Raw genomic sequence first — 23,100 nt, 5'->3', positions numbered from 1 at the left:
GACCTTCCAGTACTGTAATATCTCAGCTGTGCATTTTAAGTCAAAGGCTGTCTTAATTCAGTAAACATAAAAACATTATTATTGTTATTTTTTGTTCATATTTGTACGCTGTTTCTTACCTTAGCAAGGTAATGCCAGGAACAGACAAAGTAAGGCTTCATTTGCCCATATCCATTCTCTACCTGTTATGTGTAATGCACCTGAAACTGAAGCCCCCATCCATAACTAGGCTCTTTTCTGTGTATTCCGGTGGGTGCTTTATATGCCCTTGTTCAGCCCACTGACTGCACATTGCTGCTTGTATACCACATCACTCCAGTTCACTCTTACACATGCACATTTTTCATCCTTCTGCATGTTCAGAGCTAACCACTCTAATCTTTTTAATCCATCCTTCCGTCTTCAGTTTGTCCTGCCCCTTCTCCTTGTCCTGTCCACTTCTGATGCATGTATCCTTTCTGTTAACCTCTCCTCACTGATTCTCTCTATATTTCCACACCATTGTAGCACACTCTCTTCAGCTTTCTCAACCATACTCTTCTTATTACCATAACTCTGTCTCACCCTTTTGTTAATTGATCAATCCACCTCACTTCACATATTGTATTAAAACATTTTGTTTCCAGCATGGCCACCTGCCTCTGCACATCCTCATCAACAGCCCATGACTTACATCCATACAACATCATTGGGGCTACATTATCATCAAACAAATCCATTTTTGTTCTCCCAGATAATGACCTGCCTCTCCTCACATTCCTCATTGCTCCCAATGCCTTTACCCTTTCACCCACACTATAACTCACTCCTGCTTCCATGGTTCCATTCATTACTATGCCCACTTCCAGGTATCTAAATAATTTCACTTGTTATTATTATTTTTTTTTTTTTTTTTTTGTCACTGTCTCCCGCTTTTGCGAGGTAGCGCAAGGAAACAGACGAAAGAAATGCAACCCACCCCCATACACATGTATATACATACGTCCACGCACGCAAATATACATACCTACGCAGCTTTCCATGGTTTACCCCAGACACTTCACATGCCCTGATTCAATCCACTGACAGCACGTCAACCCCGGTATACCACATCGATCCAATTCACTCTATTCCTTGCCCTCCTTTCACCCTCCTGCATGTTCAGGCCCCGATCACACAAAATCTTTTTCACTCCATCTTTCCACCTCCAATTTGGTCTCCCTCTTCTCCTCGTTCCCTCCACCTCCGACACATATATCCTCTTGGTCAACCTTTCCTCACTCATTCTCTCCATGTGCCCAAACCATTTCAAAACACCCTCTTGTGCTCTCTCAACCATGCTCTTTTTATTTCCACACATCTCTCTTACCCTTACGTTACTTACTCGATCAAACCACCTCACACCACACATTGTCCTCAAACATCTCATTTCCAGCACATCCATCCTCCTGCGCACAACTCTATCCATAGCCCACGCCTCGCAACCATACAACATTGTTGGAACCACTATTCCTTCAAACATACCCATTTTTGCTTTCCGAGATAATGTTTTCAACTTCCACACATTCTTCAAGGCTCCCAGAATTTTCGCCCCCTCCCCCACCCTATGATCCACTTCCGCTTCCATGGTTCCATCCACTGCCAGATCCACTCCCAGATATCTAAAACACTTCACTTCCTCCAGTTTTTCTCCATTCAAACTCACCTCCCAATTGACTTGACCCTCAACCCTACTGTACCTAATAACCTTGCTCTTATTCACATTTACTCTTAACTTTCTTCTTTCACACACTTTACCAAACTCAGTCACCAGCTTCTGCAGTTCCTCACATGAATCAGCCACCAGCGGTGTATCATCAGCGAACAACAACTGACTCGCTTCCCAAGCTCTCTCATCCCCAACAGACTTCATACTTGCCCCTCTTTCCAAAACTCTTGCATTTTCCTCCCTAACAATCCCATCCATAAACAAATTAAACAACCATGGAGACCCTTTTTATATATGGAATAATATGTTTATAATCTTTACTGTTATTAGAAGTATCACCAACACCTCAATGAAGCCCTTATATATCTCATATCTGTGAAGTAACAGTGGAATGCATCCCCATTTGTAAGCACTTCTGTGATGACCTCATTTAGAGGTGATGATGGAAGAAATATTTATAAGTTACTAATGGTTTGATGATTTAGCTGGATATTTAGACAGCGGGTGGCTGGAAATCCTCCCCTCATTTTTTTTTTTTTTTTATTTTCCGAAAGAAGGAACAGAGAAAGGGGCCAGGTGAGGATATTCCCTCACAGTCCTCTGCTCTTAACGCTACCTCGCTAATGCGGGAAATGGCGAATAGTATGAAAGAAAGAAAGAAGAAAGAGTGAAAAAGGGCAATGGAAGGAACAGGTACTGCTGCTGCCTGAACTCAACCCCCTCCTTGGCACCAGAGACAGGTGGGACAAGTAATTGCCTTTGTAGTATAGTATGCTATGGTTTTATTTATCTGTAAATTAATGCATTTTAAAATATTTCAGGTTACACAATGTGAAATATTTTTGTCTTTGATGGTGAAATTCCTGGATGGTGATCGGCCAATGTGGCAACGTGGTCTTGCCTTGGAGGTGCTTCACAAGTTGGCAACACAACCTAGTTTATTGCAGTCTTTCTGTACCAACTATGATATGAAGCCTCATGCTACAAAAATATTCCAGGTATGCTGTTCAGTGTTGTGTTTATAAGCTTTTGATTATTTTGAAATTCCTCTATTTCTCTCATCCTGCATGTAACTGCATTTTACAGTACTGATCTTAACTTTATCATTACTAATACTCTTTCTTAGGATATAGTAAACAGCTTGGGTGCCTTCGTGCAGTCGCTTTTCATCTCCCCACAATCAAGTGCTGGTTCACAATTAGCTGGTGGCAACCAGGGTGGAGCACAGGGCCAGTCTCCTGCACTGTTGGCTGGCATGCCAGTAGGTCCAGGAGTCTCCCCTCAACCAGCATTCTTTTACCGAGGTGTTTATCTTCCCCTTTGTGTCAACATTCCAACTGGACAAGCCAAGTCTTCATAGTAAGTACATCAGCTTTTTCTCTATCTTGAATATGATCCTGAGGAGAAAGCTGTCTTTAGAGGATGTTTTTCTCAGGATGTGCTTTTTTTAACAGTTATTCTGTGGTATGGCTCAGGCAACACACACAAGGGACAAAAAGAATAATCCTAGCCAATGCTGTGGAATGGCTAAAGCAATACATGCAAGGGGAAAAAAATTCATAGCACAGAGTGTATGATTTACCCTTGATGTGTAGACTGTATGCTACAGTTGAAAGATGTGCTGTATCTTTTATGCTATAGTTTTTTGTGTCCATCATTATTTGGAAACTTAACCTGCCATTATAATGGATTGTTGACCAGCTTCTGACTATTCAATGAAAATTCAAATAAACTAAGATCAGCCAGTGTCAAAGTAAGCAAAATTAGCCAAGCAGGAGTTGAGGTCACAATTTAGGATAGCAGTTATTTCCACCCCATAACCAAGATTTTGCTTTATGATAGGATCTCATTTAGTCAGTCCAACTTTCAAGGTACTCAACATGCAGTTCTCCTTTGCTGAAAAACTCTCTTGCCATTTAAGATGTATGTTAGAACTGCTCATTTAGGGAGGCTTCCTGTGGTTTCATGTGAATTTTGTGCAAGATGGTTGCATAGTCTTTGTCCTGACCTCAGGATGTGATTTTGATTTTGTGAACTGTGAAAATGTAGTGAGAAATCAAAATATAACCATATTAAGAATATTGATCATTTACCTTTCATGTGACTCAGAAGTCTAAGGCATATGTGAATACTTAGTCTTTTTGTGATTGTTCACCAAATGAGTAGTATTTATAAGAAACAGCTTTATGAATGATGGTATAGTTGCTGTTGATGAGTGGTATGATGATTGCTCTTCTTTGTTAACCTGGGCTTTTATGCTTCAGTAGAACCATTATTAACTTAACAGAGTAAGTTCCTGCTCAGACTATCAAGAATGAATTGCTTTAACTCTTTTGTGAAGGGCATCAATAACAATTGTAAGTCGTAACCTGCTATCAGGAATCTTTGTAACCTAAGTGAGACTTTAGTGAATGTTGATGAGTATTAACTGACAGATTTAGTAAACCAACAATTGAATAATGATAGCCATGATAACTGTTATAGTATGATATACAGATTTTAAAAGACTTAAGAAGCCTTAATATACTTTTGCAAATCATTGTATTTGTTTTTAGCATGTATAGGGCATTAGACAAAAATAGCCCTGATGATAAGCTCAGCTAGTAAACATGCCTTTGTGAAAAGCATGGGAATTTTCCTGTATTGCATCCCTCCAACTCTAATGAAACCACAGCAATTCATCCCCTTATGTCTTGATTATTTCTAACAATTCTTGTTTTTAATCACAGAAATTGCATCTTTCATTTCTGTAGCCTCTAGTACTCTTTTAAACAACATTCCTCCTTTTATTGCCATTTCCTCTTTTTCTGAAATATACTCCAGCCCAAAAATTATCAGTGATTACATCTCACCCTCCTGCACGCCAAATCATATATTTTTGGTGCACTTCAGTGCTGTTTTGCCAATCTTTACTTTTCTGTCTTCTCTGAAATCTCCCCTTTTGCCAACAAGCACTGATCCTATATGCACTTCAGTTTTCTAAACCTGTCATCTACCAAGAACATAGATTTCCCAGATTGCACCTTCTCTAATGGTGCATATTATTATTTCTATAGCCTTAAGTTAATTTCTGTGTACTTCAATTTTGTTGTCTTCAGATCTCCATTCCACTGTATCACTTCATGCTCTAAGTCTGTTGATCATCCTCAGTAATTAATCCAACTTCTGCTACCTGCATGCTGTTTTCATCAGTTTCTTTACTCTGTATTATGAGCATTTTTCTTATTGAATGGCCTTTAGGACATCTAGAAAAGACCCTTGTCTTTTTTTTCCATCATTCCACCATCTTTTCTCTGGTTATGTTTCTTCTGCATCCCTCATCAAATTTAAATCAGTTTTCATGCCAATTGCCTGTATTCTTTAATTCCTTATGTTTGTCCTTATCTGATGATACCTTTCATAATCTTGAATGTGATTACTGAGTTTCTTTATTTTTCCTAAAACTGTGATAATTTGTGGTCGCGTTTCTCAATAATTTCTTCAGATTTTTTGAGCCTTGTGATTTCTGATGAATTGTCCTTTATTTCTTTATTGATATTTCCTCTATCCAGTGTAAATATGACAAAGTATTCATTCTCTCTTTTTATTAAGATCTAGTCATAACTGTTTGAACTCGTTTCTGTCCCTTGTCTGAATTCATTTTTATTTAGAAATCATCTACTGAAATTTTTGCCTTGCTTGGTTGTTTGTGTGTATTTGGTTAATAACTGGCTTTTTTTGACCTGGGCTGATTAGCTTCTTTAATTGTTTTTGCCTTGGTCTATGAATCTTTCTTTGCAAGGAACGCTCATTTTTAAAAGTCATGATATGTTCCTCCAATTTCTGAGAAAAACATTGAAGTAGCTTATTGGCTCAGAGTACTTTTTATTCAGAAAATTATTTTGCAGCAAGCTGGTTAGCACATCAGGAGGCAGAGTTTCTACCCCTGTTAGAAATGAATTACTTTTTTTACATTGTTTCATTTCTGTATTACATTTCTCTACAAAACCTCTTTATTTACTTTATGCCAGCTATTCACACTTTATTCACATTGGATTTTCTTTAACTTTTTTCATAATTAGTAACTGCTTCCTATATTAGCAGGTAGTGCCAGGAGCAGGTAAAGGGATGGCCTCATTAACTTATGGTTATTGTTTAGCTGTCATGTAATACACTGAAATCATGGGCTCCTGTCCACAACCAACCCCTTAGACCTTTTCATGGTTTCTATTGACTGCTTCATTTACACTGGTTCATTTGCCTATCCCAACCCACTGACAGTCTGACAGTCACTATCATACACACTCAGCTGTTAGTACTGGCAGACAGACAACCAAACATTATTTTTATTTTTTTTTTTATTTTTTTTTGCTTTGTTGCTGTCTCCCGCGTTTGCGAGGTAGCGCAAGGAAACAGACGAAAGAAATGGCCCAACCCACCCCCATACACATGTATATACATACGTCCACACGCGCAAATATACATACCTACACAACTTTCCATGGTTTACCCCAGACGCTTCACATGCCCTGATTCAATCCACTGACAGCACGTCAACCCCGGTATACCACATCGCTCCAATTCACTCTATTCCTTGCCCTCCTTTCACCCTCCTGCATGTTCAGGCCCCGATCACACAAAATCTTTTTCACTCCATCTTTCCACCTCCAATTTGGTCTCCCTCTTCTCCGCGTTCCCTCCACCTCCGACACATATATCCTCTTGGTCAACCTTTCCTCACTCATTCTCTCCATGTGCTCAAACCATTTCAAAACACCCTCTTCTGCTCTCTCAACCATGCTCTTTTTATTTCCACACATCTCTCTTACCCTTACGTTACTTACTCGATCAAACCACCTCACACCACACATTGTCCTCAAACATCTCATTTCCAGCACATCCATCCTCCTGCGCACAACTCTATCCATAGCCCACGCCTCGCAACCATACAACATTGTTGGAACCACTATTCCTTCAAACATACCCATTTTTGCTTTCCGAGATAATGTTTTCGACTTCCACACATTCTTCAAGGCTCCCAGAATTTTCGCCCCCTCCCCCACCCTATGATCCACTTCCGCTTCCATGGTTCCATCCACTGCCAGATCCACTCCCAGATATCTAAAACACTTCACTTCCTCCAGTTTTTCTCCATTCAAACTCACCTCCCAATTGACTTGACCCTCAACCCTACTGTACCTAATAACCTTGCTCTTATTCACATTTACTCTTAACTTTCTTCTTTCACACACTTTACCAAACTCACTCACCAGCTTCTGCAGTTTCTCACATGAATCAGCCACCAGCGCTGTATCATCAGCGAACAACAACTGACTCACTTCCCAAGCTCTCTCATCCCCAACAGACTTCATACTTGCCCCTCTTTCCAAAACTCTTGCATTCACCTCCCTAACAACCCCATCCATAAGCAAATTAAACAACCATGGAGACATCACACACCCCTGCCGCAAACCTACATTCACTGAGAACCAATCACTTTCCTCTCTTCCTACACGTACACATGCCTTACATCCTCGATAAAAACTTTTCACTGCTTCTAACAACTTGCCTCCCACACCATATATTCTTAATACCTTCCACAGAGCATCTCTATCAACTCTATCATATGCCTTCTCCAGATCCATAAATGCTACATACAAATCCATTTGCTTTTCTAAGTATTTTCTAAGTATTTATCTTTATTTTTTAAATATATCTTTTCGGTCATGTGTGCCGATGATCATAAGTTGCACAGGTTGTAAGTAGGTGATAGATAGTATTTGAAAAGTATTTTGATATTTGCCAACATACAGTTTGTCTCCATGATTGTTCTCCTAATGTAGGACTCTGGCAACAAGCTAGGGACACTGTCGACTCCCTGTCCTTTATCATACACAGAATCTTGAAGCTTATATTCTACTAAATCCTCATACTCTTCATTTGGTAAGGTTGAATTTTACTACCTGCCTGGGTGTGGAGAGGGTTTGTGACAGCTGTGTAGTAAGCCAGCACTTCAGTGGCTGGGAAATTGCACTCCTCTGAACCAGGTAGCTGTCTTTTTTTCTGCCTCACTCACACATGGACTATAGGCATTCTGTTCACAAACAAACTGTCTCTCCTTGTCATTCATGATACTGTATAACACTCAACTCATACAGCTCATTCTTCATAATTCTAGATTTTCCTGTGGTGAGCACTATGCGCTAGCCCTGCCTTTTGGCAAAATAGAAGGAACAGTAGGTAGAAGTAGTTGGTAGGAACATTTAGATAGAAGCAATAGGTAAAAACATTAGGTAGAAGTAGTAGGTAGGAACATTATGCAGGGGTTGTAGGTCGAAGTAGGAACATTAGGTAGGAGCCCTCTGCAAACACTGCACTAGAGTTGCCCTCTGTCAGTGGTCTGTTTAGGGTAAGGCACTAAAGGCTATGAAGAGGCATTGGAGTTTACTAGTTATGGAGACTCTATTGCCATGGCTGACCCCTTGAGGGAGTTCAAGTTGGGAACAGACATCAGATAGATAGATAGATAGATAGATAGAATTTTGTCAAGTAAGTATTAAACTAACATTCAAAATGTTTAAGACTCCTTGTAAGTTTATGCAATTCTCTTCACTTTTCTTTACCTTCATGCTGCTTCTCCATTTGTAAAATATATTATCTGCCACTTCTGTGAGAGAATTTTTTCATTTAGATTAAATTAGGACTTGAATTTGACAGTGACTAGCTTTGTGCATCCCATAGCATATATTTTGGTAACATTACTTGATTTTGATATGAGGTGAGCCGTATAGTTTTTATTTGCAGTTCTGCTTTAACTTTGTATTCCTTTGTAAGTTGAAATGGCTGGAAGAGGCTGAAATTTCTTTTTATGTTTTACACCTTAAGAATTTATGGTGAATGTATGAAACTTGAAAATTTTAATTATTTTGTTTCCATCACAGCTTAGAAATGCTTGACAAGCTAGAACCTCCAACAATACCTGATGGCTATGGTGTCAGTGTGGCATACTACTGTCTTTTGGACATTATCCGCTCTATTCATTTGGTCATGATGGGTCCACTTGCCACCAGTGATGGTCCAACAGGTAAAAGAAAAGTCTTTGGCACTTTATTGCAACAAAATAAATTAGTCTCTGTTTGATTCTTTTTCCCCATTTTATACTATGCCCTCTCTGCCTTACCGTCTTTCAGCTTCCATTCTCCAGTACTCTTCCTCGTTCTTTATTGTCTATTCTGTCTGTACTCTCTGTCTTCTCCATTCCTCCTTTCTCCTGAACTGTCTTTTTCCCCCTCTCCTGTCTCCTCTGTATCTCACCTTCACAACCACATGCCTTTTCCTCCCTCTTCATATATTAGAGCCTCGGATATTTCAGGTTGGACGTTGTTTGACTTAAGAAACCTGAAGTGTAGTTCATGTAATTGTTAACTACCCAACTGCAGGCTACCAGAGGCTTGTCTCATAAGGAACTGCTTTCCTTATTCAGACATGCAGCAACCATTCCATTCACCACTGAAATCAGTATAGGGATCATATCTGACTCTCTTGTTATGATTCATTATGGAACTTATAAAAGATGTAAGTAGTAGTTGGTAGACAGCCAGTGACGAGGGAGGTATATTACCAGAACTAGCTGCCTGGGTATTGAAAGGGTTATTGATGGCTGCATTTTAGTGTTCAAGTTGCACTCCTCTGATCCAGGTAGCTGCCTTTTCTTTCTGCCCTACCCACATATGAACTACTGGTATTCTGTCCACAAACATACAGTCTCTCCTTTTTGTACATAACACTTGACAACACTTAACAACTCATTCTTCATAACTATATGCTAGCCCTGCCTTTTGGCAAAATAGTAGGAACATTTAGGGTGGAGCATTAGGTAGAAACATAAGTAGAAGTAGTAGGTAGGAACATTAGGCTGGAGCATTAAGTAGTCAGTGAGAACATGTGTAGGAGCTTCTGCAAACACTGTACTAGAGTTTCCTTCTACTAGTGATCTGTTAAGGGTGAGGCACTAAAGGCTAAGAAGAAGCACTTGAGTTCACTAGTTATGGCCACCACCTTGAGAGAGTTCCAGTTGGAAACAGGCATCATAGATACAGACAGATATATAAAAGATGTTGCTCATATATTTTCTGATGAACAACAAATGTAATCAGGGTTTTTTATTTAAGGTTTCTCACCCAGCAGGCCATATAACAGAGTTTGTATGGCTTATTTCAAGTTATGTATTTAACTTTGTGACTGCTTCAGCATTTTTACCTGCACCCTGCTTGGTTTTTAATGATGTTGGCATTGAAGTGATACCATCTTGACCTGTTATGAATGTGCAGCATTTTTAAGATTACGAACACTGACAACAGCACTGGAGAGTGATTCAGCCTGCCTAGCATTTTATGTGTAACATAGCAGGTGATAGGTACAAGTTTGACTTCTTCCAGCTTGATATTGGCAGTGTGCATCTTATTAGAATAGTTCACTTACTTAATGCTAATTGGTAAGTGCTGTTTTGAATTTTGGTAATTACAGAAAGCTTGCTACAAGGCGTACCCTTGACATTCGATAGGTTGTGTAAAAGGAATTAGGTAAGGAAATGGAAATTGATTGGAGCTTGAGTGTTTTCAGATGAATGATTTTTAGTGTGCAGAAATGGATAGAGTTAAGAGGGAGAGAAGAAGAAGAAGAAGAAGAAGAAGAAGAAGAAGAAGAAGAAGAAGAAGAAGAAGGAGCAGTAGCAAGGAGATGTAAGGATGGAGTGAGGTTTTAAGGTGGCAGGGCTGAAACATTCAACAGGGTAAGAAGTGGGCATAGGATAGATCATATTTTTCAGTGGATAACATGCTGTCAATGGGCTGAACCAGGGGATATGAAGCAGTCGGGAAATCAGAGAAATAATTTGTCGGGCTTGGCTCTGGATAGTGGGTTCTGATTTTTTTTCATACATGATGGCTAGAGAGTAGATGTGAGCAAATGAGGTAATTTTTTCATCTTTTCCCCAGTACTACCTTGCTAAGGCAGGAAACAGTGAACAGGTATGAAGGAATGTATCAGTTGATAAAGAGAAAAGTTGGTGGATTTGATTTAAATTGAATTGAATGAGAATCTTGGCAAAAACACAAATGAAGATCAAAGGGAGATTAACAGTGAGATAAGGAATTAGAAAGTGAGCATTCACTAGATATGTCTAGGAGATTGCTTGTGACTGAGGATAAGCTTTACTAAAGGTTAAGAGAGTAATGTATTTTACAGATCAAAAATGCACTGATACATTAGGTGCACCATGATTTCACAGAGAATAGCTAAGGAAAATATAAATTGCTTCTCAAGCATGCTGAGGTGTCCTTGTGTACTGATTGAATGTTTTATTGTTGCAAAGGACATTTTAATTTATATTAGCAGGGGTTTCATAACATATAAACAACTAAAATTACACATAGTTTTGATGAAGTTAAGAGGAACACAGACTCCATCATCATGTCTTCTGATCAGATCAAACAGTGTACCTTGGTCTTTCCCCATATTATTCATGATTCCACCATAAAGATGTATGAAACATTAGTTACATCTTTTCTTGTATTTCATACACAACAAATTTTAGTGCTGAAAGCAATACATTGAAAACATTTATAAGGAAAAGTCAAAACCAGTCATTTTAAGCATCCTCAAAGCCACAAAAGTCCATGTCCTCACCATCACTTTTGTCATCTCTGCCTCACTCAAGGTGTCATCATCATTACGGCTCGTAGAACTGCCACTATCTTCATGAAGGAGATCATCTTCAGTAACATCCTTTGCATTGCATTGTAGTTCCGCATTCTTGAACGCTTTCAAAAGTATTTCATCTTTGATTCCAAACCACAATTTTTCACTGATAATTGCATTTGGGTAGATAAGATATTAGAAAACAGTAAGGCAAAGCAAGGTGTAAGGTATTAGTGCTAGTAAGTACTGGGAAATTGTCTTCGGACCATATCCGCATACTTTCAGTTGATACCCAATACTTTACCTTCTACCCATAAGATGGAACATCATTTTTGAAGGCTTTTTGAAGGAAAATTGATTCATCTTTTGGGCTGTAAAATTTGGTACTTTAAAGAACGGTGAGAATGATAGCTTAAAGAGATGCAGATATTGTACTGTATGATAAGAGGTCTAGAGTGAGGCAAAGTAAGGTGTAAGGTATTAGTGCTAGTAAGTACTGGGAAATTGTCTTCGGACCATATCCACATACTTTCAGTTGATACCCAAACATCATTTTTGAAGGCTTTTTGAAGGAAAATTGATTCGTCTTTTGGGCTGTAAAATTTGGTACTTTAAAGAACAGTGGGAATGATAGCTTAAAGAGATGCAGATATTGTACTGTATGATAAGAGGTCTAGAATTAAAGAACTAGGCATAGGTGAGAGAAAGACTTTGCTGTACAAAGAGGGTGAAGAGAGAACAGTGGCACCTGAAAGTTGGAAAAGTTGGAGGTGTAGATGGAGTGACTTAATCACTGTTTCCCTCATTAGCGATGTAGCACCAGGAAACAGATGAAGAATCGCCCATCCTCTCATATACACATATATACATACATATTCATATCATATCCCTGGGGATAGGGGATTAAGAATACTTCCCACGCATTCCTCACGTGTCGTAGGAGGCAACTAAAGGGGACGGGAGCGGGGGGCCAGAAACCCTCCCCTCCTTGTATTTTAACTTTCTAAAAGGGGAAACAGAAGGAGTCACGCGAGGAGTGCTAATCCTCCTCGAAGGCTCAGATTGGTGCGTCTAAATGTGTGTGGATGTAACCAAGATGAGAAAAATGGAGAGATAGGTAGTATGTTTGAGGAAAGGAACCTGGATGTTTTGGCTCTGAGTGAAACGAAGCTGAAGGGTAAAGGGGAAGAGTGGTTTGGGAATGTCTTGGGAGTAAAGTCAGGGGTTAGTGAGAGGACAAGAGCAAGGGAAGGAGTAGCACTACTCCTGAATCAGGAGTTGTGGGAGTATGTGATAGAGTGCAAGAAAGTAAATTCTAGATTGATATGGGTAAAACTGAATGTAGATGGAGAGAGATGGGTGATTATTGGTGCATATGCACCTGGGCATGAGAAGAAAGATCATGAGAGGCAAGTGTTTTGGGAGCAGCTGAATGAGTGTGTTAGTGGTTTTGATGCACAAGACCGGGTTATAGTGATGGGTGATTTGAATGCAAAGGTGAGTAATGTGGCAGTTGAGGGAATAATTGGTATACATGGAGTGTTCAGTGTTGTAAATGGATATGGTGAAGAGCTTGTAGATTTATGTGCTGAAAAAGGACTGGTTATTGGGAATACCTGGTTTAAAAAGCAAGATATACATAAGTATACGTATGTAAGTAGGAGAGATGGCCAGAGAGCGTTATCGGATTATGTGTTAATTGATAGACGCATGAAAGGGAGACTTTTGGATGTTAATGTGCTGAGAGGTGCAACTGGAGGGATGTCTGATCATTATCTTGTGGAAGTGAAGGTGAAGATTTGTTAGGGTTTTCAGAAAAGAAGAGAGAATGTTGGGGTGAAGAGAGTGGTGAGAGTAAGTGAGCTTGGGAAGGAGACTTGTGTGAGGAAGTACCAGGAGAGACTGAGTACAGAATGGAAAAAGGTGAGAACAAAGGAGGTAAGGGGAGTGGGGGAGGAATGGGATGTATTTAGGGAATCAGTGATGGCTTGCGCAGAAGATGCTTGTGGCATGAGAAGCGTGGGAGGTGGGTTGATTAGAAAAGGTAGTGAGTGGTGGAATGAAGAAGTAAGATTATTAGTGAAAGAGAAGAGAGAGGCATTTGAACGATTTTTGCAGGGAAAAAAATGCAAATGAGTGGGAGAGGTATAAAAGAAAGAGGCAGGAGGTCAAGAAAAAGGTGCAAGAGGTGAAAAAGAGGGCAAATGAGAGTTGGGGTGAGAGAGTATCATTAAATTTCAGGGAGAATAAAAAGATGTTTTGGAAGGAGGTAAATAAAGTTCATAAGACAAGGGAGCAAATGGGAACTTCAGTGAAGGGGGCAAATGGGAAGGTGATAACAAGTAGTGGTGATGTGAGAAGGAGATGGAGTGAGTATTTTGAAGGTTTGTTGAATGTGTTTGATGATAGAGTGGCAGATGTGGGGTGTCTTGGTCGAGGTGGTGTGCACAGTGAGAGAGTTAGGGAAAATTATTTGGTAAATAGAGAAGAGGTAGTAAAAGCTTTACGGAAGATGAAAGCCGGCAAAGCAGCAGGTTTGGATGGTATTGCAGTGGAATTTATTAAAAAAGGGTTTGACTGTATTGTTGACTGGTTGGTAAGGTTATTTAATGTATGTATGATTCATGGTGAGGTGCCTGAGGATTGGCGGAATGCTTGCATAGTGCCATTGTACAAAGGCAAAGGGGATAAGAGTGAGTGCTCAAATTACAGAGGTATAAGTTTGTTGAGTATTCCTGGTAAATTATATGGGAGGGTATTGATTGAGAGGGTGAAGGCATGTACAGAGCATCAGATTGGGGAAGAGCTGTGTGGTTTCAGAAGTGGTAGGGGATGTGTGGATCAGGTGTTTGCTTTGAAGAATGTATGCGAGAAATACTTAGAAAAACAAATGGATTTGTATGTAGCATTTATGGATCTGGAGAAGGCATATGATAGAGTTGATAGAGATGCTCTGTGGAAGGTATTAAGAATATATGGTGTGGAAGGCAAGTTGTAAGAAGCAGTGAAAAGTTTTTATCGAGGATGTAAGGCATGTGTACGTGTAGGAAGAGAGGAAAGTGATTGGTTCTCAGTGAATGTAGGTTTGCGGCAGGGGTGTGTGATATCTCCATGGTTGTTTAATTTGTTTATGGATGGGGTTGTTAGGGAGGTGAATGCAAGAGTTTTGGAAAGAGGGGCAAGTATGAAGGCTGTTGTGGATGAGAGAGCTTGGGAAGTGAGTCAGTTGTTGTTCGCTGATGATACAGCGCTGGTGGCTGATTCATGTAAGAAACTGCAGAAGCTGGTGACTGAGTTTGGTAAAGTGTGTGAAAGAAGAAAGTTAAGAATAATTGTGAATAAGAGCAAGGTTATTAGGTACAGTAGGGTTGAGGGTCAAGTCAATTGGGAGGTAAGTTTGAATGGAGAAAAGCTGGAGGAAGTGAAGTGTTTTAGATATCTGGGAGTGGATCTGGCATCGGATGGAACCATGGAAGCGGAAGTGAATCATAGGGTGGGGGAGGGGGCGAAAATTCTGGGAGCCTTGAAGAATGTGTGGAAGTCGAGAACATTATCTCGGAAAGCAAAAATGGGTATGTTTGAAGGAATAGTGGTTCCAACAATGTTGTATGGTTGCGAGGCGTGGGCTATGGATAGAGTTGTGCACAGGAGGGTGGATGTGCTGGAAATGAGATGTTTGAAGACAATATGTGGTGTGAGGTGGTTTGATCGAGTAAGTAATAGTAGGGTAAGAGAGATGTGTGTTAATAAAAAGAGTGTGGTTGAGAGAGCAGAAGAGGGTGTTTTGAAATGGTTTGGTCACATGGAGAGAATGAGTGGAGAAAAATTGACCGAGAGGATATATGTGTCAGAGGTGGAGGGAACGAGGAGAAGTGGGAGACCAAATTGGAGGTGGAAAGATGGAGTGAAAAAGATTTTGAGTGATCGGGGCCTGAACATGCAGGAGGGTGAACGGCGTGCAAGGAATAGAGTGAATTGGAACGATATGGTATACCGGGTCGACGTGCTGTCAGTGGATTGAACCAGGGCATGTGAAGCATCTGGGGTAAACCATGCAAAGTGTGTGGGGCCTGGATGTGGAAAGGGAGCTGTGGTTTCGGTGCATTATTACATGACAGCTAGAGACTGAGTGTGAACGAATGGGGCCTTTGGTGTTTTTCCTGGCGCTACCTCACACACATGAGGGTGGAGGGGGTTGTTATTCCATGTGTGGCGAGGTGGTGATGGGAACAAATAAAGGCAGACAGTATGAATTATGTACATGTGTATATATGTATATGTCTGTGTGTGCATATATATGTGTACATTGAGATGTATAGGTATGTATATTGTGCGTGTGTGAACATGTATGTATATACATGTGTATGTGGGCTGGTTGGGCCATTCTTTTGTCTGTTTCCTTGCACTACCTTGCTAACGCGGGAGACAGCGACAAAGCAAAATAAAATAAATAAATATTCATATCAACATATACATACATATATAAATCAACATATACATGCATATACATACAGACATATACATATGTACACATATACATATCCATACTTGCTTGCCCTCATCCATTCCTGTTGCTACCCCACCACAAAGGAAATAGCATCCCCCCCCTTTCAGCGAGGTAACGCCACGAAAAGACAAAAAAGGCCACATTCCCTCACACTCAGTCTCTAGCTGTCATGTGTAATGCACTGAAACCACAGCTCCCCATCCACATCTAGGCCCCACAGACCTTTCCATGATTTAACCCAGATGCTTCACATGCCCTAGTTCAGTCCATTGACAACACGTCAACCTTAGCATACCATATCATTCCAAGTCACTCAATTCCTTGCATGCCTTTCACCCTTGTGTATGATCAGGCTCCGATCGCTCAAAATCTTTTTCGCTCCATCCTTCCACCTCCAATTTGCTCTCCTGTTTCTCCTTGTTCCCTCCACTTCTGACACACATATATCCTCTTTGTCAATCTTTCCTCATTCATTCTATCCATATGTCCAAACCATTTCAACACACCCTCTTCTGCTCTCTCAACCACACACTTTTTATTACCACACATCTCTCTTACCCTTTCATTACTTACTTGATCACACCACCTCTCAACTACTTTTCTATATTTTGTTTTGTAATTGTTTGTATATCCCTTGGTATATATTATACCTGATTTTATGCTTTTATGCAGGAGTGAGTGAGCAGTATAATCCTAGTGAAGAAGAGCGAAAGCTACATGAACAACTGGTTAACTCAGCATGGTGTGGTCTTCTAGCTGCTCTGACTATTTTGCTAGAAGCATGCACGGATGAAGCTGCTACAGAGAATATTTTGAAAGCTATACAGGTCTGTTGAACATGAAATAGACAGTATGCTCTCTATGAATTTAGTATTTGTTGTGTAAATTTATTAATGATGGTTCTTTGATTAGTTGGGAGTGTGAAGTGTCCATATGACAAGTGATTGTGTCCATATAAGTTATTAGCATATCATCTTGGCCCAGATCCTTCCACTGATCTAAGCTTTTCACTTCACTTTGAGATGAACAGTACTAACAAAGACTTGCATAAGAATTTTCAGTTGTTTATGGTATTTTGACTTGGTCATACTTCAGTCTTCATCCTTTTTCACATGTCCTACACAGATTCTTTGTCAACATCTCTTGTTTCCTCACACTTTTATTAATTCTTTTACCTTTCTTTACCTTTCCTTCTTATTGTATCTTTTTCTTTATCCTTTATCTTATTAGATATTCCTACTTGGTTAACTAGCTCAGATTTCCTTTTTTGTAATGGAAAAGAAACTAATCATATAAAGATTCTGTGTATGATTTTTGTATACCATTGCTGTAACTTGTATCAGTGGATACTCAGTTTTTACCACCCATCTGATTATTTCCACCTCATTAGTTGCTTAGGTACTGCAATCATCTCTTTTGTTTGTTTATATATCTTTGCTAAGTGAAAAAGTAAAGCTGTTTCTTGTTATGCTGATGTAAGTGTCCTAGATGTTAGAATGATTGGAATAGGCTTTATGGCATGGAGAAACAGGAGATGGAAAAAGAAATGTGATAGACTGAGTGATGGAGTTTTCTGAACACAGAAGTAGTTGCTCATAATGAAGTGCTAAGTGAAGAAGATATGACCTCTGAAAATTATATAATTGGGAATAAGTGACTCTGGTGTGCCTTTGACAAGATCAAAAGAAAGGATATTATAAATGAATAAGTGCATTTAAGTAAAAAAAAGTTGGTTTCAGGAATTTAGTAAATAAGGGAAGAAATTATACATACATCTCTTTGGGTACCAGCATATGTTGGATTGGTTAGAAGTGAATTGGCTGATACAGTGGCAATAAATGGATGTAGGAGAAATGAAATGAAATTTAATGCCCCTGAAGTAAAGAATATTGTGAAACTGAAATTAAGAATGAAAGAAATGTTAAAGAAAACAGTGGGAATCTAAAGTATTACTGTTTGTTGAATTGTATGGAATTGTGGGATATTATGCGTATGGACAGAGATTGCATAAGGACAGTATTGTGGCAAGACTGATACTATGATGTAAAAGTGAATGGAAATATGATACAGTAGTGTCAGGATATAGATTGATTTGATGTAACACTGTTGATATCGTGCAAGTATCTAAATTACTTCCATTTTTTCATAAAACAAACTGTTGTGACACAATACAAACCCATGAGGCTGTGCATTGTTGGGTACCAGTGTTGTGCATGCCACTTTGCCCACCACATCATTTTTCTCCTAGCATTCGGTGAGTGGGGATGGATCATTTGCCACTTGTATATTTGTACACTTCTGCCCATTTGAACTAGTCACCACTGTGCAAAATAATGCAGTGAACACTTACTACAAGTGGACCTGCCAAAAGGGTAATGAAAAGAGGAGGAAAGGTTCTAGGTTCAGAATGAGCTGGAGCGTACCATGGTCTTGCACTTTAGCATATGCTCACCACTGTTGTGTTAATAAGAACAGCATTAGGATGCCGACATATGTGAAGATGAAGGATGCCTTGAAAATTTGAGTGCAAGAATGCAACAATATCCTATGATTGGATAAATGATTAAAGATAAGTAATTGAGGTTCAAGAGGAGATGATGAAGAATGAATTTTTACAGTTGTAAGTTTCAGTCCTTTCTTCCTCTCTCTTTTGAAAAAACGCTTCTCAAAACTAATGGTGACCTCCATTGGTTTGATGTGCATGCACTGAGAATTATAAGGCAAGTTATAATGATGGTCCAGGGATGATGATATCATCACTGATTAGAGGCAGCATTGTTAAATAGATGGGTCAGGAGGGATGAGAGGCATTTACTTCATGTGAAAGTTAGAGGGTTAAGAGGTTTCTAATTTTCAGAGTTCTAAGATATCACTCATGCCTCATGGGATACCACCCATGAGAGAAAGCATTTTTCATTCTTCGATTTAGGAAAGACAGAGAGATTGAAAGGTGTTATTGGAAGAAAAGAGAGTTAATTATACACATATGTCATGGAGCTGCATTAACAAGATTTGAACTAATCGTTTAAATGAGATTTGATATGAGAATTATTTGAAAGTGCATGAGTCTGATTTTATCTCTATAATTTTCCTTTACTTATATTAGTTTCATTATTATTATTATATCTTTTTATATATTTGTTTATCCATCAACAGACTTTTGCCAGTTTAGCTGGCAAGCTGGAGCTGACAACACCACGTGATGCCTTCATTACTGCCTTGTGCAAATCATGTCTCCCTCCCCACTACACACTTACAGTGCTCAATAACGCAAGTGTGGCGGCTGCTGCATCCTCCACTTCTGTTACCCGAGGTCATCATCGTTCACCGAGTACTGAGTCACAGCATCAGTATTATGACTCTGAGGTGAGACTTTGCATTATTGCCCTTGATTTGTAAAACAGCTTGGAGATGAGTTGTTCTTACAAGAGTTTCTGTTTTGAGTCTGTAATAATCTGAATCTAAGGTAACTACAGATTATTGCTAATAGGAACTAAGTCGGTGACCCATAATGAAGTGTTTGCTAAGGATGTGTATATATGCAGTAGTGTATCATGTTACTTAACTAGGAACTATGTGTTGAACCTCAAAAGAGGTGATAGTTCATCAAGGCTAAAATAGTAAAAATATCCTCTTTGAAATTGCTTGATCTTTTGGGTTTTGTGTTTTTAAACATAGGTATTATCCTGTTTTCTGTCTTTTGTTGTTTCTCCTCATTTCTGTCTGTCTCTGTGTGCTTCGATACTCTTGTTTTCTTCCTGATTTGTGTATTCTAAGACAACCCTCATTTTTTTGCACCTTCTGTTTTCTCCATTCAAGGAGGAGGCATCTACTTCATTGATGTGAGAGTCATACTGTCAAGCAGAATTCTGCAGTTAATGTTTTTGGCTTAACTGTTGAGTCTTCAGCATTTTAAGCTGTGAAAGTGATCAACACTGAAATGGTTTTGAGGGTCATTTTCATCTTCCACTGGTAAAACTGAAGGAAAGGCATATATAACATACACAAAATTCAGTTTTACTGCTTGAAATTTAAGATCTTGCAATTTTATCCTTTAAAACACAAATTTATTGTGTAAGAGACCTAAGATTTTATGAAATTTTTGTAGATTGTGCTGCTTCAATATAGATTTGAAAGGAAAGGTGTGTAACCCAGAACTCCTCTATCAAGTTTCCTTTTCAACTCCATGAATATCAGTTTCTCATGTTTAAAAAATTTTATTGTTTTATTATACTTAATTGCCGTCTCCCGCAGTAGCAAGGAAACAGACGAAAGAATGGCCCAACCCACCCCCATACACGTGTATGTAACAGTACAGTTTCAAAGATGAAAAAAATAGGAGTGTTTCATAGAAATAAATCTTGGGGTAGTTGTAAATAGAAATCAATTTTATTTAGGAGGATACTCAAAAAATGTTGTATTGTTGTCCATATTGATAAGGCAGGATGTTGAATTTAGGAATAGCAGGCCCTAATGGTGGCAAGGATCCTCAACAATTATGTGATTATTTATTTTTATTTTTTTTTATTATACTTTGTTGCTGTCTCCCGCGTTAGCGAGGTAGTGCAAGGAAACAGACGAAAGAATAGCCCAACCCACCCACATACACATGTATATACATACATGCCCACACACGCACATATACGTACCTATACATCTCAACATATACATAAATATATACACACTCAGACATATACATATATACATCACGTACATAATTCATACTGTCTGCCCTTATTCATTCCCGTCACCACCCCGCCACACATGAAATGACTGCCCCCTCTCCCCGCTTGTGCGCGAGGTAGTGCAAGGAAAAGACAACAAAGGCCACATTCATTCACACTCAGTCTCTAGCTGTCATGTATAATGACAGATGATTTATTTTTTCTACTTACACCTAAACAGAATACACACATTTTTTACAAGGCATGGTTGCACTTATCCCTTATGTTTCACTTACATGAAAGTTAATGATAAAAATTTGTAATGTATACATTAGAAGTAGAATTGAATAATGCTGTGTTGTGTGGTCATCAGTTAAGCAGATTGCAATAAAGAAATTAGAGTGAATAGTGAAGTGCTTTACTGTCATAATCATTGGACTACAGCATTTAACTATCATGAAAGATTGAAACAACTTGAACTCTGTAGTCTGGAAAGACAAAGGTGTATGATTATACATGCCTGGCAACAAATAGAAGGCATAAGGAGCACCATTCCAATCTTGAAAGTAACTTAGCAGCGTAGATACAAAATGATTAAAGTGTAATACATTGAAATACAGTGTCTAAAAAAATCCTTGTCTGTCCCCCAAATTTTTCAAAGGCAATGGATTGTTGTGGGTGCAAGCGTATGACACTCACGGGGTGAAACTATTGTGGATTTGTTCACTGAGAATATTGTTCCTAATAGTGTGAGCAGTAGCAACCTGCCTCAATGTACCTCAGGCTTTCTTTAGGGAATGATTATCTTTTTTTTATATCTGGCTGCCATTTCATTTTGGGAATTTTGCTTCTGGATATTGTTTCTTCCACGAGTGCTTCAAAATGGATTGCTCTTTCTTTTTTAAGGAGAAAGTCCAGATCCTCACCTGGAAGAAAGAAATTGTGACACACTTGAGATTTCTGGACACTTAGAACACAAGATCAGGCAGTTGTTGTCCGTGCTTGTGGCCTTCTTGACACCTTCATCCCACCACTAAAACCTTCCCTGGTTACCCAAGGAAAACTTCTAGATCTAGATATACAGATAACTCCCTAAGACAAGAAGTATTGAAAGAACCTCACCTTTCAGCTGCCAAGCTCAAGAAAATCCTTCAAAAGTTCTACAAAACGTCTCTCAAAGAACCATTCAACATCGCAAGCAAAAAGAACTTCACATTTCTTCCAGCTGCCAATCCCTTGCATGTGAATGGCATGAAACACAAACAATTTGCATTTGCAAAGAATGCAAGGACTGGAGTGAACAACTGTGGAGCAAGTCAGGGGAGGGTGAGGAGCTTGGAGGGTGCCTGCCGATATGACTTATTTCACCTTAAAGACAGTGAAACACCCAAGTAATGTGATGATTTCGGGTTGCTGTTGTTGTGCAGTGGGTAGGGTAGGGTTGGACTTCTCACTTAACACTAAAATGAATGGTAAATCAGTACATTATGGTGTTATAGGACCGTCTTCATTTTTCATGAGGTTCACAGGTGTAATCACTTTATGCAGGATAGTGCCCCCAACCAGAAGGTTAGAAGAGTGATAAGTTTGTTATCAGAGAATGATATTTAATTGCTGGAGTGGCCTGGGAACTAATCAGAGCTTAACCCAGTTGAGAACTGGTGGAACCAGGTGAAGGTGAAGCTTTCTTCCTGCAACACCCTGTCAGTGCCTCACATCGTTCGGGAGATCAAGACCGTATGGACCCAAAATGTGTACTTAGAATACATCACGAACCATGCCATTTCCATGCCCAGACATCTGAAGATGGTAATCATGGCCAAAGTAGAGATGACAAAGCACTGAAATGTTGGTGTAGCAGGGTAGCACCAGGAATTGATGAAGGCAAGCAAGTATGAATGTTTACATGTGTATATTTGTATACGTCTATGTATGTATATGTATATTACATGTATGTTGATATATTATACTTGATCGCCGTTTCCCATGTCTGCGAGGTAACACCAGGAAACAGACAAAGAACGGCCGATCCACTCATATACACACATATATATACATAAATGCCCAAAGATGCGCATATACATAGAGTATAGTAATGATGATAATGATATGAATATGTACATGTGTAAATATCCCTATGAGTCGATGGGTAAAATGAAAGACGATAAGTTCCCAAGTGCACTATCGTGTAATAATCACATCATTAGGGGAGACACAAGAAAGAAATATAACAGTCAGTTGATATACAACGAAGAGACATAGCTAGGACGCCATTTGATGATGTGATTATTATACGAGAGTGCACTTGGGAACTCATCATGTTTCATTTTCCCTGTGGACTCATAGGAATATACTTGATCACATGCAAAATTGTGATCCTTTCCAACTCTCTGTAAATATATATGTCTGTGTATGTGTATGTATATGTTGATGTGTATACGTATGTATATGTGTGTATATGCAGAAATTGGTGACTGAGTTTGGCAAAATGTATGAAAGAAAGCTGAGAGTAGATGTGAATAAGAGCAAGGTTATTAGGTACAATAGGATTGAGGGGCAAGTCA

The 23,100-nt window shown here is 39.2% G+C and overlaps 1 protein-coding gene across 2 annotated transcripts in view; it reads left to right on the top strand.

Moving 5' to 3' along the window:
• mon2 (Mon2 homolog, regulator of endosome-to-Golgi trafficking) overlaps positions 1–23,100 on the top strand; it is a 133,791-nt gene that overhangs the window by 42,677 nt on the left and 68,014 nt on the right. For both annotated transcript variants that reach the window (XM_071695497.1, XM_071695498.1), the window contains 5 exons: positions 2,509–2,685; positions 2,814–3,046; positions 8,608–8,750; positions 16,545–16,699; positions 19,029–19,238. In XM_071695497.1, the coding sequence (XP_071551598.1) occupies positions 2,509–2,685; positions 2,814–3,046; positions 8,608–8,750; positions 16,545–16,699; positions 19,029–19,238 (918 nt within the window). The remainder of the gene's footprint in view (positions 1–2,508; positions 2,686–2,813; positions 3,047–8,607; positions 8,751–16,544; positions 16,700–19,028; positions 19,239–23,100) is intronic.

Source organism: Panulirus ornatus, chromosome 58, assembly GCF_036320965.1.
Source record: "Panulirus ornatus isolate Po-2019 chromosome 58, ASM3632096v1, whole genome shotgun sequence".
Lineage (NCBI taxonomy): Eukaryota > Metazoa > Arthropoda > Malacostraca > Decapoda > Palinuridae > Panulirus > Panulirus ornatus.
Note: the sequence above shows the minus strand (reverse complement) of the source record. Positions and strands in the feature narration are given on the sequence as shown.